This window comes from Staurois parvus, unplaced genomic scaffold (genome assembly GCF_062004578.1).
Source record: "Staurois parvus isolate SC_StPar_1 unplaced genomic scaffold, SC_StPar_1.0 ptg000025l, whole genome shotgun sequence".
NCBI classification, from domain to species: domain Eukaryota; kingdom Metazoa; phylum Chordata; class Amphibia; order Anura; family Ranidae; genus Staurois; species Staurois parvus.
Genome location: NW_028317821.1, coordinates 8,593,097 through 8,612,698, shown reverse-complemented (window position 1 = coordinate 8,612,698; position 19,602 = coordinate 8,593,097). Strand labels below are relative to the sequence as shown.

At 40.1% G+C, this 19,602-nt stretch overlaps 1 protein-coding gene across 1 annotated transcript in view; it reads left to right on the top strand.

Annotated features, from left to right (window-relative positions):
* LOC149471231 (tyrosine 3-monooxygenase-like) overlaps positions 1–19,602 on the top strand; it is a 77,340-nt gene that overhangs the window by 18,285 nt on the left and 39,453 nt on the right. Inside the window, exons 4-5 of the mRNA XM_089652737.1 lie at positions 5,106–5,173; positions 14,924–14,974. Coding sequence (XP_089508863.1) covers positions 5,106–5,173; positions 14,924–14,974 — 119 coding nt within the window. The remainder of the gene's footprint in view (positions 1–5,105; positions 5,174–14,923; positions 14,975–19,602) is intronic.

Here is a 19,602-nt window from a genome sequence, read left to right as displayed (position 1 = left end):
CTGCCATGTCAATTTTTGTTGGTATTTGTAACATGGCTCCTTGCTGTTCCATGATGCTCTGTTCCATGACGCTTTCCACACTTATCGATTCGTTAATCAGATTCTTTTCCCGGGACCCAGCTGACAGTCTGGAATGGTCACCATCAAACTTTCAAACTTGTTTTTTCCTGAATTCAATTCTCCGGACTTTTCCACTGCAGGGGCATACTGTATAATTTTTAATTGTTGTAGCCTTCACATTTGGTTGGGGGGCTTTTAAGCCCCCTCCTTTAGTTTGTTTGCCCTTCATTCCTGGTTCAGCTCACTTATTACTTTTCTTGTTATCTCAGGATTCCTGTGACTGTCAGCTTACTAATCACCTGTTCGTCTCCACTCTGGTTCTCTATTATACAAACGTCCCCCCAGGAAAAGTCCTTTAACTGCCCCTTCTATCAATTTTTCAATTAACTTGGGAGCCAGTGAGGGTAAAAAACAGTTCCACCATCAATCTATTTGATTTATCACAAAAACATAGGCATCAGATATGACAACAGATTAACCCACCTGGCAGTATTCCTGAGTGTAGCTCGGGGTTAACTTTCAGTACCAGAAGCGGTAACCCTGAGCTACACTTGGGATTACCCTAGAGCGTTGCCCTGGGATCCCTCGAGCACTTACCTTGTCCTGCGGTCCCACGATGTCCCCCCTGCAGCGTCCCTGGCCATGTCTTCCGGCCGATGGCGGCATCCGTCTTCCGGGTTCTGTTCCCTGCGAGCCTCGGTACGTCCGGGGGGTGGAACCAGCGGGAATTTAAAAAATTTTAAAATTTGACATTCACTCAATACACTAAAATCTGATAGTATTACATTATTGTATCAAATCATTTCACATACATTTTGTCCCTAGTGCTTTGTCCTGTGCCCTGCCTGCATTTTTACCTTTCTGCCTGGAAACTGAGAAACATCCATGGTGTCCAAAAAGCGTCCCTTTAGGTCAAAAGCGGTTGTAGACCAGCTAGAGAACAGCGATAGTAAATTAGAACCACTTGCAGAATTGAGTGATAATGATTCATGGGGAAATTCGTCAGACACTGAAAACGATTTTGCGACTGAGCTCAGTGATGTGCGAACTTGGCGCTATATTTCAAATTTTAGTGTTTTTGGTTTGATTACATTATTGAATTAAATGTATTCTTATTATAATATTATTATTTTTATGATTATTTATTATATTATAATTTATGATTTCATTTTTCAAATTTTATCATAGTGTTTACTAGACTCTTGTTTGGACAGATTTCAGTGAGTTATTCCTAAGACTGACAGGCCTACAATAAAAAAACAACATATTTACATTGAAAACAATGTACCGCTTTGAGCACAGAAATGCTGACATAATCAGACCGCCAGAGAGGTTAAAAGTCCTGATGTTACCCACAGTGACTCACCATCACCTTCTGTGCCCACCATTCAAGACCCATCAGTCTCTGTTCACTCCATGTCTGACTTCCGAATACATCTGTGGGGGGACTCTGTGCATTACTGGAGATACGGGGGGTCTCTAGATCACTTATGCTTGATGTCTCGTCCCAAGGGGGGTATCCTTCCCATGCTAATCTTCGTCTGTAGAGGCTCCCTACTCTCCCGGACCCTTCCGACTCCCCTGCAGTATGTAAGGTCCTCTCCCGCCTGGTTGCCAATCTTCCTTCACCTCCTCCTGTTCCGGAATCGCTGGGATCTCCAGGATCTCTGGGTTCCATTAAAAGCATGTTTTCACTTCTAAAATACCTCATGACTTAATAAAAATAACTAATTTGGTATTTTAGTAGATTTTTTTTTAAATGCTGTCTGGTATCTTACCGCATACTTGGATGCAGTAAGATACCGCTTAGTGAATTGTCCCAGTTTGAAGTTTGAGGTCGAACTTTTGTTAGGTTCACATGTTCGACCGCAAACCAAACAGGGGTGTACCGAATACCAAATTTCTGGCCTTGTGGATTTTATCAATAAACACTTTTTTTATACATCTCCAAGCAGGATTAATTTAATGCAATTTAGTTATTTTTTATGGAGGACAGTCTCATTTGATAAACATTAAGCCAAGTGCTCTAAGTCCCAAGCACTTTTGGATATATTTTGGCTATGACTTCTACCCATCTCTCCAGGTTGTTTTGCCCTCAGCAGCTACAAACAATTACTTAGCCTTTCGGAGTCCTGAAATATTGATTCATTATTACAGAACTTAGCTCTAGATTCTTGACATTTTAATGGTTATACCTTCTTCTCATATGGATTGCCTGTGGACTGTCCCTAAACCCTGACCTGACCTGTGGCTGTTGTTCTGTTCACCAATTAGAACATTGGCCACCCATGGCACTGGCACATCTTCCACACATAGTGAAACACAACACTGCTTGACAGGTTCTTTATAGTTATAAAGTAATTTTTAAAAAATAAAAAGCTGGTCCCTCCGAAGGTTTAAGCCATAATGTACTAGTATGCACTGCAGGCTGGGCTGCAGTGATGTCAATCCCGCACATATGCACAGGAGTCACATCGCCGCAACACACAGAACAGCCCGTAAATGTGAGATGAGCTGTGCATGCACGGCGTAGATCATATTATCACTGACAGGGAGGGGGGGCATTTATTATTTTACTTTTTTTTAGATAAGTCTGCGTGTGTGTTTGTTTTTTAGGGCATTGGGGTGGATAGCAAAATTTTAACACTCAGCCACTAAAAGTCAGAATTTCTCATATCTGGTAACAATTCATCCCCATTTACTGTATTTGTTCCATAAGCAGCTAGAAACAAATTTCCACTAAATCTACATGTGCCTGCAGATGGTCTGTTAATGCTGAGCCCCCTGGCAAATATTAAAAAAAACAACAGTAGGAGGCAACTACAGTATATACTGTATTTCTCAAAGATTTCCCAATATACAAGGAAATCTCTCCATGCAATGGCAAGGGTTTCTTACAATCAAGTGGAATAACTATCACTTAAATGTTAACCTTACAGCTTGACTATTATTGAAGTTGCTCAGATTTATTTAGCTACTTGAATATAACAGATTGCTAATTTTAATATTCATGTCAACACTATTACATGGGGACTGTGTGGTCCTGAATGGTAAAAGCAACAAACACTTATCGGGCTGTATGAAAAAGCTTGTGGTGCCACTTCAAGCTAGGAAGCAAGAGGAGATCACCCACCAATATTGAAAGAGGGAGCAGCATCCCTGAATATTTCCAGTATTTTCTATGCAGTAGAGGAAAGGTTACCGCTCAGAACAACCTCATCTGCCACTCCGGCCATCGGGGCTTTATCAAAGAGGCGAGAAGGAAAACAGAAGCCAGAGAATATATCTGCATTATTTTACTTACTTTTCATACTCTTCTTTTTTTACATATTTCTCACAAAATGTTTTTCCATATTTTTTCCTTTGTTTTATTTTTACTATATAAATCCCTTCTTTTTTGTAACAAATTTTTCTTTCTTTTATTATACTTTTTATTTTCCAGTTTCTCCTTTTACTTTTCCATTTTCTTCTTATTGGCTATATCTAATATTTGATTTTGTTTACTTTTCCTCTCATATCACTTCTAACTGTTCCTTTGCTTTTCATATGCATGGACACACCTGTTTATATTTCACACTCTCCTTAATCACCATCAATGATGCAGATATATTCTCTGGCTTCTGTTGTCCTTCTTGCCTCTGTGATCGAGCCCTGGTGGGTGGGGCAAAATGCTTCAGAGGGCATTCCCGAAGCGGTGGCTGAGGCCACTTATACACTGGACTCCTTGGGTTGGTCTGATAGGTGCTCATTCCTCTACAGCAAACACTTATGTCTCTGAGAAGGCAGACAAATGATTGTAGGTATAATGCTAATACTGTTGCTATGAAAATTGGTTTTCCATAATGCATATTCACCAGACCTATAAGGTTTACTTAGCACTTTTAATGAACTAGTCCCTACTAGCAAATAACAGGAAAAGGCCAAAATAAATTTTGGCATTTACTATAACAGCAAAGGATATTTACTTTTTATTGTTTTGCTTGAAAATCACCATAGATGCCAAAATGATTTTTATCCAGGCTGATGAACATTTGACAGACCCAGTTACACATATACTTAAAGCTAATAGGACATTTATCTCCTTACCAACAGAATTGTAGAGAAGCCACATTGCAAAGACCTTTGGCTTACATAATTACTATGCGGATCAAGTATTATATAATTTTCCCAGACAGATCATTTACATAGAAATTAGGATGTTTTACATCCATTGCTGTCAGATCTAGGACCAAGAAAATGTCATCCATTGAGGCATGGAGAGGTTATTTCCCTGGGTGGGTATGTGCTGAGTAACTAACACCATATGGCAGGAAACAGGGCTTGTTCCCATAGCTGCACGCACTGCTCAATACAGCTGGGAGATATGTATTTTGCATGCTCTTTTACTATAAGATCAACAACAATGATCACATTTCTTGTCTTGAAGAGTTTTTACCCGCATTAATTATTACATGTCATTTTCAATTGCCATCTCCAAAATATTCACAAAATATTATCTTTCTGAAAGTACAACTGATTTAAAGGGCTGGTATACACTAGTTGAAATTAATCACCTTCAGTTTTCTGTGCCTGAAATTTAAACACTTTCATAATGATGAACCCAATCACTGAAAATTGGTAAAGATTTTGTGATAATTTTTCATCTTAGTTTTAAATAAAACTATTCAAATATATACACTTTTTAGGTATTATCTGCAGAATGTACACTTTATAATTGATGTAATATTTATTGTTATTTTGCTTCTTACTTTTTATTGTGGGGAGGCAAGAGTAATCGACACCTAGTAATCACAATGCGGCATCCATAAATTGCCATTGTGCACTAAAACCCAAAGTTTCTGTAAAGAACTGTATGTCCATGCTGACTCCTGTGTACCCTGCCTTTTGGATGTAGGATAAAACTTATATCAATAGTAATTTAATTCCAGTCATTGAATATAAGGGCAAAGTTGTGTTTGAATGCTTCCATTATATTTGTCTGAGCTAAGCTTGGTTTATATATTTTAGCTAATAATGTTTTAACATATTTGTATTTATATGCACAGGGATATGGTGACCAAGAGTATAAAAAGAGAAGGGCATATTTTGCAGAGCTGGCTTTCACATACAAAGAGTGAGTTGTAAAAATGCTTTTTTATACTGTTTTATTTGTGACATGATACATTTATATAAAGTGTAGATATTTAGGTTGGTGGAAAAAATACCATTGTGGGAAATCTCTAACAGAATCAGCCATTTTGTAGCTTCTAGTGGCATGACTTTCACTGAACAGGTAGAAAATCAAAGAGTTAAATTTGCTAGATTCCTTTAAAGAAAACCTGTATTGAGAGAAGTAAAAGGTTCCCATTGCCAATCTGTCCTTTTTAAAGGGTAACACTACTTACCCCCGATGGAGCCACTTCATGTGTCGGGTCTTCTGTTCTTGTGCCCAGAATTCTTGTGGAAACAGCTCTGTACTCTCTGACACACCTGGCTGGGCTGAGGATATACAATACTGTAGGTACAAACACCTGGGCATGTTTATAGATATATATCCCCAAAATACTGTAATACAAATTTACTTGAAAATGACACCAAATCATTTAAATAGTAGTAGCAAAGTGTTGCAACAGATTAATGTGAAATAGGACTGTGCAATGGTGAAAGCGCTGCGCAAACTGTTGGCTCTATATAAATCCTGTATAATAACTTAGCCAGAAAAATATTACACTATAACCATTCACAGTTGGAAGGTATACCACAGCATTTTAAACAATTACAAGAATAAACTGCACAGTCAAACAGCATCAAATACAAAAAGTACAACAGCTGAACAATTTACTTACAGGCAGCAAATAGTACATGTCTAGGGGGCTTAAGCTATGGGTAACCCTAACTGGTGACAGGACTTAGGTGATCACCTCAACAACAGTCAGTAATCAATCGTATGCCTGCTCAAAACCTTCTGCTGGCCATCTAGTTGGGGCCCAGTGCCCTGTGTTGGAGCTCCCTGGGTACTGTCCCTTTAGGAGTCTATGCAATAGTCAAATGTTCCTAGCCAGCAAAACTGTCTCTCTGCTAGTAGCTTTAGTGTATGGTTGGTCACTGGCCGCTCACCGGTCTTGTGTACACAGAGGTCCTCAGTCCATATACCTGGCAAAAGGGCTTCCTTCTTTATCTTCCTGGTGGTATCCTCAGCATGTGGCTCTTAACTGCACAGAAGGATCCCCACAATCCAGGTGCAGTCCCCTCTGCTTCCTCTGATTTCAGATAAAGATGTCCTAGTCACTGCTCTCACTCCACCTGCGGGTTATGATCTGTATCGGCCTGGTCTTCCCGCAGAAAGAGAGAGTTCTTCCTTCTTCAACCCAGGAAAATCACTGCTGTCCCTCCTATATATATATGTGTAGTTTTCCAGGAAGTCTGTGATATAGTACAGTCCTTTCTGCAAACTAAACTTTCCACAATCTTATATTAGAGTCTTGTTTACACTTCATGTCCCACAGACACCCACTAATGGATGGAGGGAGAAACAACACTGGCTGTATCAGTGTGAATACATACACAGAGCAACAGTACAGTGGCTCTGCAGATGCCCCTTTTCTGCCAGCTAAACACTGGGTTATAAAAGTGCTATCTGCCTGGCTGTCATGATGATCAATGGCTTCAATGCATTGTAGGTTACTGACTTAAAAGAAGTATGCACATCAGGAGTACTTACTTCACTTGTTCATTTTCTTTCTTTTTAGGAAGCATGTAGTACAAGTTAAAGGCCTGTTTTCATGTGTGTCCCCTTCTCAGTGAAATTCAGTTGTTCTGTGTGAAAGGTTGCAAATGATTCTGGTCCTCAAAAGACATCACCTATCATTATTAAACTAAAACTATTTTTATTAGTCATACAGTATGGGGCATAAGATATGTACCATTTGGTTATATGCAGCTATCATCAGGTGGCTGGACACTGACAAAAAGAGAAGGCTGCAGGGAGATCCCCCTATATAACCCCTCTCACTCCCAACTAGCCTCAGTGTTTTACTACTGTCCTTAGGTGATTTTTACTCCATTGGATAAACACATTAAGAAGATTAAAGGGGGTAAAAGTACTCTTCTCTCCCAGGAAAAGAAGGCTTACACCTCTACATGTACAACTTATATTTCTGAGGTTCATAAAGGTTCCTTTCATCCATTTTACAATTACAGTTCTAAATATATGGCAGGAATGTACCAAGGTTCCAAGACTTCTCCTTAGTGAAGGATGCATGGACATTTCCAGGGGCTGCAAACTGGAGTTTTGCAGTCTGCCTCCTTCTAGCTTCATGCTTTCCAACTTGCCTCTCTCCGCATTACAGTAGGTGCATCTGCTTGCTGATGTCCAGTAGCTATTAAGGAGTCATTACCTCTGTACCAACAGCAGAATGCTTTCAATACTTCAGCTCAAACCTTTGTAAGGTTCCCAAACCAAGTACAGAATTCTGGCCTACTCTGTAATCTAAGATTCTCAGCTTGGTTCCATGGGTGCAAAAATTCTGCATGGAAATTGCCAGGTCGGTTTTTGCCTTCCTACATCGAGAGGATTTTCTGGCTTCAATAGACATCTAAAATGCTTGCTTGCACATGTTCATCTTTGCACCTCATCAGTGCTTTCTGCTTTTTACAGTGGGTGATCAGCATTACCAAATTGCTCTCCCCTTTGGCCCCCTGAATTTTTGTCAAGGTGTTTTACCTAACCTTGGTTGTGTTCCATGGTCAGGGGAATCATGTTTTAGGATACCTGGACATAAAAAAACTCTACATGTCGCGCTCCCAATATACTACAAATATCAATCAAATCAAAATAAACAAAAAAATAAATATATCAAAAATACTTAAATAATAACACCTTGATTAAATTATAACAATAATATAAAAAATGTGAATCTCAAAATAATCCCCAGAAAGAAATGTGTTATAAAACAAAAACGTCCCTTTGGAGGTGAGCATACAACTTTACCATTACAAGGATTCACAAAAAGTCACAATTATTGCATTTTGGATCACGCAATCACTTTTTTTTGGACTTTTTTATATATAGAAAATTCTTTTCTTTTCTTTTTTATTTTTTGAGTGATCAAAGGGACATTTTTGTTTTATAACACATTTCTTTCTGGGGATTATTTTGAGATTCAGGTTTTTTATATTATTGTTATAATTTCATCAAGGTGTTATTATTTACTGTAGGTATTTTTTATATATTTTTTTGTTTATTTTGATTGATATTTGTAGTATATTGGGAGCGCGACATGTAGAGTTTTTTTATGTTTTATATACACAGTATGAGAATGTGATATTGTCAGTGATCCTTTTTCAACTCTTGTTAGTGGCTCGCAAGTAATTAACATATTTTATTAGGATACCTGGACAACCTCTTGTTAAAGGACCAGTCCTCCCTGTCCCTGTTTGCCTGCAGACAGTGCAGATTCTTCAGAGCTTTGGTTTGATCCTCAGATTAAGGAAATTATCACTGTACCCATCTAACAGATTGAAGTAACCTGGCCTGACGTAGGTCCATAATTATCATGATAAACATCTGTCTTTACATTCTCATGCAAAGGGCTCTTTAGGCCAAGGGTAAGCCCTTTACTTTGTTCCTATATGAAGATCTTGGATCTAGTTGTTACCTCTTTTGGGGCTGTGCTGCACACCCAGTTTCACTCCAGACCATTGCAACTCAACACTCTGGCAGCATGGGAAAAGCAGACTCAGTCCTTGGATCATCTCATGCTACTAGGCCCCAAGGACATACTGTTGATTAGGGAAGGTCTTTCCACCAAAAACCAGGAGAAAACCACCAAAAACCGAGAAAAAAAGTTCTTATGATGAATGCCAGCCTGTCAGGCTGAGGTGCTCTCCTAGTAACAAAAAAGCAAGAGGCACCATAAATTTAATGTATCGCTGAACGTATATTATCTGCCAAGTAACCAAAAACCAGACATTAAAAAGGGGGAATGTGAAAAGGAATTCACAAGAAAAGCGGTTACATCATGAACAGAAAGCAATACCCAAAAATTTCTCCAAAAATTATGTTTTATTACAAAAATTGTATATATAGACATTTAGGTAAATACCTCAGTTAGCCATCACCACAAGATGAGACAATACAAAAAAGTATGACCTAAAACCAAATTGTAGTTAAAAACAGACGTCATGACAGGTCATGAATATACAGTGCTGTAAAAGTAATGACACTTGGTCTAGTACATGAGCAGCATTGACACACAGGTTACACCACCATGTAGGGGATGTGTTCAAAAAATTGTACCATAATAGGCTATACATCAGACATGCAATACTGTATATATTGGTAGCAGTTAAAGATGGGTTAAGGAACCTGGTACTATACATAAACATACAATTAAGGGCAGTGGTCAATGAGAGACATATGCAGTAAAAAATAAATCTACTGATAAAGGCACAAGGCCTAAAACTGTGCTGTGTGACACAGAAAAAATAAATGATAGTTCAAAAATTGACACTAGTGGGTAAGATGAGTGGTAAGATCTTATGTAGAGACAGTAATGTCCAAAGCAGTATAATGAAATAAACTTAGTGACCGTGGTAATATCTTTATGTAACATCCGCCATCTGTAGTTTAAGTGGCAGGGCCCTGCCAATACAATATAGGGATTCTTTACCGCCAGCATGCGGACTATGTAACTCCCTTATTAGGTATCTGTAGTACAGAATGTAGGGGTATCCATGCCATTTAATAGAAGTAGGGTGCAGTGCACCTTTCAGGAAATGTAACATGATGTCCCCATCCTGTAGTAAATAAGAGACATAAAGAGAGTCAATATGGTTGTCACTAAGTGTCTCAAGACAGTAACAGCAATAAGCCGTGCTTCCTTCTTTATATTTTCAGTATTCTACTCACCACCTGTGCTCAGTATAAATGACACAGCATGGTCTCTCTCATAGATGAATTCACGGCCGAAGTCCCAGAGGCAGCCACCAGCATCGGGACTATGGACAAACGGGCTCCGCTTCCATCCCGGTACACGTGCAGCCTGATAGATGCCCAGCATAGGCGTGTGTATCCACGTCCCCTGCAGGTCTATGTGTATGGCGCCAATGTGTCTGACCGGTAGTGACATCACTGACGTGTGACATCAACGCGTTTCGCCGATGGGCGTATCTTACTCAGCTTTGTCAGGACCAATGAGACGCATAGCTCACAGACTCCATTTATATTAGGCTAATTCCTGCCCATATATGTAAATGTGCTACAGGCAAAGCATCTCATTGGGAGAGAAAATAAAAAACCACGGTCATCATTGAAAAACATGAATAGCAGGCAATATACACAGTGGAGAAAATAGCAATTCAATACTTTGGCAGTATCACTAGAGTAAAGCCATTCAGAGATACTCTTATTCGTGGAAGGTGAAAAGGGGCAATATAATCAATATAATTTCTCATACTACCCTATTTATGCAGAAACACTTGGAGATCAAGTTCAACACTTAACCCCTTAGAGAATAGGGTGTCAAGCTTATATATCCAGTGTTTTTCACGTTTTAAAAGCTCTTTATCAAAATCACCCCTTCTCTGCAGGAAATTAAGTGCATAGATTCCTTTAACTTTAGTACCCTCTTATTTACCTCCATGGTACTTTGAATAATGTTGAGTTAAATTACTCTCAGGTACATTGGATTTTATATCCCTAAAGTGTTCGCCTATACGCACTTTAAGTTGCCTTTTAGTTTTACCAATATACATTTTTTTACATGGACAGGTCAACATATACAGTACTCTAGATGTAGAGTACTGGACTTCTCAGGACTTCTCCAGGGCTTCCCCCATCCTCTGGAATTCACTACCCCAATCCATCAGACTGTCACCTACCCTCCTCACCTTTAGGCGCACCCTGAAAACCCATCTCTTCAGGGAAGCCTACCCCGCCCTCACCTAATTGCCGATCTCCTCCACTCTTCCTACCACTCCATCTCCCCACAGCTATTTCCTCCTGTACCACTATCCCCTCCCTCCTAGATTGTAAGCTCCAAGGAGCAGGGCCCTCGAACCCCTCGTGTATTGTATTGTATTGTTACTGTACTGTCTCGTGTACTGTCTCCCGTTATAATGTACAACGCTAAGCATACTGTTGGCGCTACATAAATACTGTATAATAATAGAGCAATTTATAAGGCTTTAAATTTTATAATGGGCCTTATTATCAGAATCAGAAAATCTATCTGTCCGATCTACAAATTTACAAATTGACATTTTCCACAGCTAAACATCCCTTTGATGCGTGAAGGAAGCCACATAGATTGTTTTAAAGGTTTGTAGTCTGAGTGAATAAGTAGATCACCAAGATTTGGTGCTCTCCTAAACGAGTGATCACCAACAATTCTATCTAAATTAGGGCATTGCGTAAGGATCTTCCAATGTTTTTCAACTACCTGTTTGACTTCCTTCCATTGTGCTACATATTGGGTTATCATTCTGACTGGTTGGGGGGCTTGTTTACCCAAATTATCTTCCTCCATAGGGGACAGTAACGTTTTTCTATCAACTTGACATGCTCGATTTTTTTGCCTTCCTAATCTGAGAATGGGAGTATCCACGTTCCCTGAATCTTTTAGGTCTTGAGCCTCCAATCTAAAATCATTAATATTAGAACAGTTTCTACGACACTGCAGAAACTGATCAATAGGTATCCCAGTAATCAATGAACGTGAATGGTATCTCCTTGCCTCAAGTAATATATTGGCTGCAGTCGGTTTTCTGAACGTTTTAGTGACTAGTCTATCGTTCTCAAATCTAAGATAGAGGTCAAGGAAGGAGATTCGCCATCTATCATTGGTAGATGTAAGTTTAATATTCAATGTATATATATTCAACTCTTCCAAGAACAGACTCAACTCCACTAATGACCCTCTCCACACGAGGAACACATCATCAATGTATCTCGATCTGTACATGAGTGAGAAACATACATGACTTATAAACAAATTGTTCTTCCCAATACCCTAGATGTAAACATGCATACGCCGGGGCCCAAGGTGCTCCCATACTAGTGCCTCTTACCTGTTGTTAAAAGGCATTATTAAACTGAAAAAAATTATGATGTACTGTAAGGCAAAATCCAATAAATCAATAATAAATTCATTCTGTCCACCCATTTCTGGATAAAACATATCTAGAAAGTATCGAGCTGATCGTAAGCCACATTCGTGTGGAATAGACGTATAAAGTGATTCAACGTCTACTCCAACAAAGATGGAATTTTCTTCAATTTTTAAATCCTGTATGTTTGCTAATACATCTTTGGTATCCCTTACATAGGAAGATAGATTGGGAACCATATCCTTAAGGAAAAGATCAATATATTTTCCTGTTCTCTCAAGGGGGCCCTGTATCGCAGAAACTATTGGTCTCCCTGGTGGGTTAACCGGATCTTTATGAATTTTAGGGATTATATAGAAGGTAGGGAAATTAAATTCCTCAATCCTGAGATATTCATATTCTTTTTTTAGTTAGAAGGCCGGACTCTTTACCCAAAGCCAATGTAGAGTTAAGTTAAGGTCATGACATCTGTTTTTAACTACAATTTGGTTTTAGGTTATACTTTTTTGTATTGTCTCATCTTGTGGTGATGGCTAACTGAGGTATTTACCTAAATGTCTATATATGCAATTTTTGTAATAAAGCGTAATTTTTGGAGAAATTTTTGGGTATTGCTTTCTGTTCATGATGTAACTGCTTTTCTTATAAATCCCTTTTCACATTCCCCTTTTTTAATGAGGTGCTCTCCTGGCTAGCCTCCAAGTTCAGGGGACTTTGTACCAGAGGAGGCCTGCCTTCCTATCAAGATTCCAGAGCTCAGAATGATTTGGTTGTCCCTTTAATGCTGCATATATCTATTGTGAGGACACCCTACAAGAATGTAGCTAGACAATTTCATGGCCGTGGAACATATTATATAACTATTTTGGGTTACCCTGATCTTTTCTTCCAAAGGCCAGTGTTCCAACATAGTTTTCAGTCATGGACTTAATGGCATACCTGTTGATGCCACATCCCCTGGCTTTGAGTACCTTCAAAGAACAAATCTCAGCCTTGGCAGTTTGTTTCAATAAACTATGTCCTTTATTTCCCTGTTTAAGGCCTTTGTTTTCAGGTGTTGAACACATATTTCTCTATGTACCTTCCCCTATATCTCTTTGATCTGCTTCTCTGAGCTCCTCAGAAGCCACCTATTGAACCTATTAGGTATATTCCTTTATCTGACCTCACTAGCAAGGTAGCTTTTTTTGTCACTAACACCTCTGTGTGGACAGTTTCTGAGGTAGTGGCCTTGTCCTGTTAAGGAGCTCTTCTTAGTTTTGTACAAGGGCTATGTTGTCTTGATGCCTAAAACCTCCTTTCTTCCAAAATGATCTCTTCTTTAAACCTCAGTCAAGACATTGTCCTTCCTTCCTTGTATTCTGCTCTGAAGCATCCAGGAAGGATGGAATTTTATCTGCAGTGTCTTGACATGGTAGGTGCTATGAAATTTACTACTACTGCCTCTTTTGGGCATTTGGATTCCCTCTTTATACATGTCAAGGTTTTCCACAAGGATCCTAGTTGTCGCGCCACCATTGCTAGGTGGATCAGAAAATTTGCTATGCAAGCTTATGGTTTGAAAGATAGGGTTCCTCCCTTCCATAAAGTCATACTTTCCAGGTCTACTGATGCTTCAAGGACCTTTCAGCATTAACTATCTATTTCTCAGATTTACAAAGCTGCCACCCTGGCTTCTTTCACACATTTGTTAATTTCTGCCAGGTGGATATTCAGGCCCCCTCTGATGCCAGTTTTGGGTATAAGGTGCTGCAGGCTGCTGCTAAATTCTTTTGAGCGTTCTTGACTCATTTATTTGGGGCCTCATGCTGTGTATTGCTGTTCTGCCCACCTCTCAGTCAAACTGCTTGACGATGTCCCAATGGTAATAACTACATATCCTGTGTTCCATACTACACAACTAAGGAAGGTAGATTTTTTTACTTAGCAGCAAAAGCCATGCGAGACACAGGTCCCAGGTCCTTTTCCTATTATTTCCATATTGATTGCTAAAACACTGAGGCTAGCTGAGAGTAGGAGGTGTTTTTAGGGGAAATGCCCCTGCAGCATTTTCTTTTTGCCAGTGTTGCATCACCTGAATGTAGCTGCATGTAACCCAATGGACTACATATCCTGTGTCCCATACTGTACGCCAAAAAAATGGATTTTACTGGTCAGTCAAATATCCTGATATTCTGCTATATGCATTATCATTAAAGGGTTACTAAACCCACAACAGTAAAATCAGTCTGTATATACAGTAAAGCATGCTTGGCATACTCACTGTGGAATCTAAGGGGTTACTTCTCTGCATTGTGTAAAAAGGCCATTTGATCCTGACTTTTCTGCTCCTCCTCTTGTTCAAATGTCCATGTCTTATCTCCTGGTAAGACAGACTGAAATATATTCATTCTGCACATGTTCAGTTTAGTGTGTATTGTTAGAGAGGTTTTTATTTCTTGGGAGAGTGCATGTGATCAGCACAGGGCCAATCAGCACTGTCCAGGCAGAGGTCAGGGATTTTGCATCCTCCTAGAGCAGAAAGAAAACTCCTCCTACAAGCTTTAACATGTGCTCTGTTGAACACTGATAGAAGTCACAAGACTGCTCTAACTGCTGAAGAGAAAAAGGTATTTCACAGTATTTACTAAAATAATTGCACTTCCATGTTCTGTGTACTGTGGAAGACCAGTTATAGTGAATGCAGGCTCCTAGGTTTAGTAATACTTTAACAGATCTTCAGTATTGTAAACGGTAAAGTAACTGAAGTAGTAATATGTTGTTTTAATTTCTTTAGTGGAGATGCGTTGCCAAGGGTTGAATACACAGCAGAAGAAACTGCCACTTGGTAAGATATTTTTAAAACTATTTTAATTAAATAGGCATGGTAAGTAAGCAAGAATCTGGTGGTATGGTGAGTCATGGTGCTACATGAGGTGTAAATGCAATACCTTCGCCAAGTCTCTTATTCTAGTAGGCATACTGTATACAGACATCTCTGCTGTAAAACTATCATCTATCTACAGAACCATCAGTGGTGGCAGTAGAATACTATTTGTATGTTATCTACAGCAGCCTTTCCCAACCATGGTGCCCAGGCACCCTGGGGTGCCTTGAGGTTTCTTCAGGGGTGTCTTGGCAAAATGTCTAAAAATTGCCTAAAACTTGTATATAAGCCAGCGGGTGGAACAAGCCGGCCTTGTAGTTACACAAAGCCACGGGTTTTCATTGTGCACCATTACTACCTTCTAGCCACTGGTGTCCTGACAACCATCAGTTGATAAGGAGGATGTCAGCTGCCTGCACAGCATCCTAGTTTGACCCTCCCCTGTCCCTCTTCATCAATGCTGGGGTCACATTATTACAGTGATGGATAAAAACTGAGGAAGAAGAGAAACACTGAAATAATAGTTGGTATCAGTGTGCAAAGTGCATTTGCTTTGGAAGAATAAATCACCTGTAACGTTGGGTGTCCTACATGTGTGGATGTTGTTGTGTTATATAAAACTATTAGAATAGTTTTTCACATTTTAGAATGGGAGTGCCTTTTAAAATGATGGACAGTCTCGAGGCACCCCATTTTAGAATAAGGTGCCTCAAGACTGTCCATAACTTTAAAGGGTGCTTTCGGACTGTCCATAATTTTAAAGGGTACCTTGACTGAAAAAGAGATTGAGAAACACTGATCTACAGTACAGTACAGGCATACCCTCCATCCCTTTGTTTCCCTCATTGCACAGTACCAGTATACAATCCATCCTATACAGGAGTGGTTACCAAACTGCATCCTGGGGGCTGGATGTAGCACTTTGTTTGCCTTTATCTGGCCCTTGGGCTACTATTCCACCAACTAACACCAATGATGGATCACCATTCCCCCTATTGACACCATCAATGAAGGACTTTTCTTCTCATTGATAAACAATGGAACAATATTCTTCCCATTGAAACCACTGATGGGACGCTGACACCGGGGCATTTTCTACTCCTACTAGTCACAGCCCGGCCCCCTTAAAGTCTGAGGGACACTAAACTGGCCCTTTGCTTAGAATGTTTGGAGACCCCTGCTATACAGAAAGGCTTTCATATACACTAGATTGCCAAAAGTATTGGGACACCCCTCCAAATCATTGGATTCAGGTGTTCCAATCATCTCCATGGGCACAGGTGTATAGTGAGTTCAAGCGTGGTACCATTATAGGTTATCCCCCGTGCAACAAGTTCATCCATGAAATTTCCTTGCTACTAAATATTCCATGGTCAACTGTTAGTGGCATTATAACAAAGTGGAAACAATAGCAACTCACCCATGAAGTGGTAGGTAATGTAAAATGACAGAGCAGGATCAGCGCATGCTGTAGCTCACAGTATGCAGAAGTTGCCAACTCTCTGCAGAGTCAAAAGCTAAAGACTTCCAAACTGAATGTGGCCTTCAGATTAACAGTGCATAGAGAGCTTCATGGAATGGGTTTTCATGGCCGAGCAGCAGCATCCAAGCCTTACATCACCAAGTGCAATGCAAAGCGTCAAATGAAGTGATGTAAAGCACAACGCCACTGGACGCTAGAGCAGTGGACACATGCTCTCTGGAGTGATGAATCATGCTTCTCTGGCAATCCGTCTGAGTTTTGATAAAAAAACTTACTTGCCTGACTGCATTGTGCCAAGTGTAAAGTTTGGTGGAGGGGGGATTATGGTATGGGGTTGGTTTTCAGGGGTTGGGCTTGGGCCTTTAGTTCTAGTGAAGTGAACTCTTAAGGCTTGAGCATACCAAGACATTTTGGACAATTTCATGCTCCCAACTTTGTGGGAACAGTTTGGGGATGGTCCCTTCCTGTTCCAACATGACCTCGCACCAGTGCACAAAGCAAGGTCCATAAAGACATGGATGAGCAAATTTGGCATGTAGGAACCTGGAGTCCTGACCTCAACCCGATAGGACACCTTTGGGATAAACTAGAGCGGAGACTGCAAATCAGGCCTTTTCGTCCGACCTCACAAATGCGCTTCTGGAAGAATGGTCAAACATTCCCATAGACACATTCCTAAACCTTGTGGATAGCCTTACCAGAAGCTGTTACACAGTAGCTGCAAAAGGTGGGCCAACTCAATATTGAACCCTACGGACTAAGACTGGGATGCCATTAAAGTGCATGTACGTGTAAAGGCAGACGTCCCAATACGTTTGGCAATATAGTGTATTTACTAAACAAAAATAACAACCACCCTAGTTAATAGCTAGATATTAAAGTAAGGCGCACATGGATGGGCTATGCACAGAGCAAACAAAACAAAATATATCTACCAGCACACTTACCATACAGCTAGCAAAAAAATGCCACTGTCTTATAGTTGGTATTAAAAACGGGTTTAGTTGCACAACATTTGCAAATATATACAGAAGATGAAGTGCCTTGTCAAGGCCTCTATATATCGTGCTGCCCTAACTTTAGTCTTTAAAAGCCATCATATTGGAGCATATACTGTATAGAATCAATTAAGGGTAGGCATGACTGGAAGCAGCTCATTGCTCCTTAACTGCTTTTCACCGAGCCACTGTAAATGGTTGGGTGGGACAAGCACCATTCTGACTACACATGCCTGAACATACCATCAGAACGAGTGCACATTGCCCATAGCGTGATTCTGTGATGCCTGTGTTCCTCGGACACAGCACATCACAGATCGTGACATGGACTCTCTGATTGGCCCTCCCGATCATGTGATGTTTGTGTCTAATCATAGCCATCACACAGTGTAAACAGAGGCAGTGCCTTTTTTGTTGACTCTCCTCCTGAGCTCAGAGAGAGCTCAGTGGGGAAGGAGGGGGGAGGACATGATGCAGCCTGTGTGTAGCTGATGATTTTACTGTTCAACAGCACACAGATCATACAGACTGCAGCCATCCCACACCAGTGTACCAAGCACCATCTGTCCCTGTACACTATGCACATCAACATCTGTACCAGGGTCCCATCAACATTTGTCACAATGTGCAGTGCACAAAAACATCTGTCACAGTGTACCAATTTCCCCATCAACATTTGTCACAGTGTACAGTGCACTAAAATGTCTGTCACAGTGTACCAGTGTCCCATCAGCATCTACAATACTGTCCCACTTTCACATCAACATCTGTCAGTGTTCTATTGCAACATCAACATCTATCAGTATCCCTAGTGGACTGTCAACATTTGTTGGTTTCTGCTGGTGGACTACCAACATCTGTCACAGTGTACAAGTGCACAAAAACATCTGTCAGTGTACCAGTGTCCTATCAACATCTGTTGGTGTCCCTAGTGGACCATCAACATCTGTCGTTGTCTGCCAGTGAACAATCAACATCTGTCAGAGTGTACAAGTGCACAAAAACACGTCAATGTACCAGTGCCCCATCAACATCTGTCACAGTGTACCAGTTGTGGTTTGATCAGAAGCTTTTAGGGCTAATAGACCCCAAATCTCTCAAAGAGTACCTGTCATTGCCTATTGCTGTCACAAGTGATGTTTACATTCCTTGTGACATCAATAAAAGTGATAAAATTTTTTAAAAGAAACAGTGTAAAAATAAAATAAATAATTAAAAAAAATGTAAGTGCCCCCCTCCCCCCATATATGTGTGCAAAGGCAAATGCACATTTGTCCCGTATGCATATGTAAACGAGAAACACACTACACATGTGAGGTATTGCTGCAAATATCAGAGTGAAAGCAATAATTCTAGCACCAGACCTCCTTTGTTACTCTAAAATGATAACCTGTAAAACAATAAAAGAGAAAAATTCCAGCTCAACTTACCAACCAGCTTGCGAACAAACCTAATTGTCCTGTCTAACACTATGCATTAAAAACAGGAGATTAGTTAGCACACATTTGTAAATACATGCATAAGCTGCAGAGGCTCTTCACAGCACCCCAATATTCTGCAGTTCCAAACTCCAAATTTTGAGAGCTTCTATAGTAGAAGCACATGTATAAATGGATAGACTGAGGGCAGGTGAGGCTGAGGGAGCCCACCCCTCTTAAAGGTACAGGAGCGCACTGGACACCCAGCATATAGCTCAATGGCAGCCAGGGTTTCCAGTGCACCTCCTCACCAGCATATCAACAGTACAAAAATAGCCACTGCCCCAATCTATAACTGCCTTCACAGCAAGGAGCACATGGAAAGATTGTTCGCTGGTCAGTAAATCGAGCTGGGAATTTTTCTCTTTTATTGTTTGACATGCATTACCCTTCCATGTGCTGCATGCTGTGGAGGCCAGTTATAGATTGGGGCAGTTGCCATTTTTTGTACTCATAACCTGTAAAAAATTATAAAGCATCGCCTATGGAGATTTTCAAATACCATAGTTTGGCGATATTCCAGAAGCCTGCACATTTTTTAAAGCGTTTGTGTGCTTTAAAATTCATTAAAGTGTATTTTTTCACAAAAAAAGTGCATTAGAAAAACTGCTGTACAAATACTGTGTGACA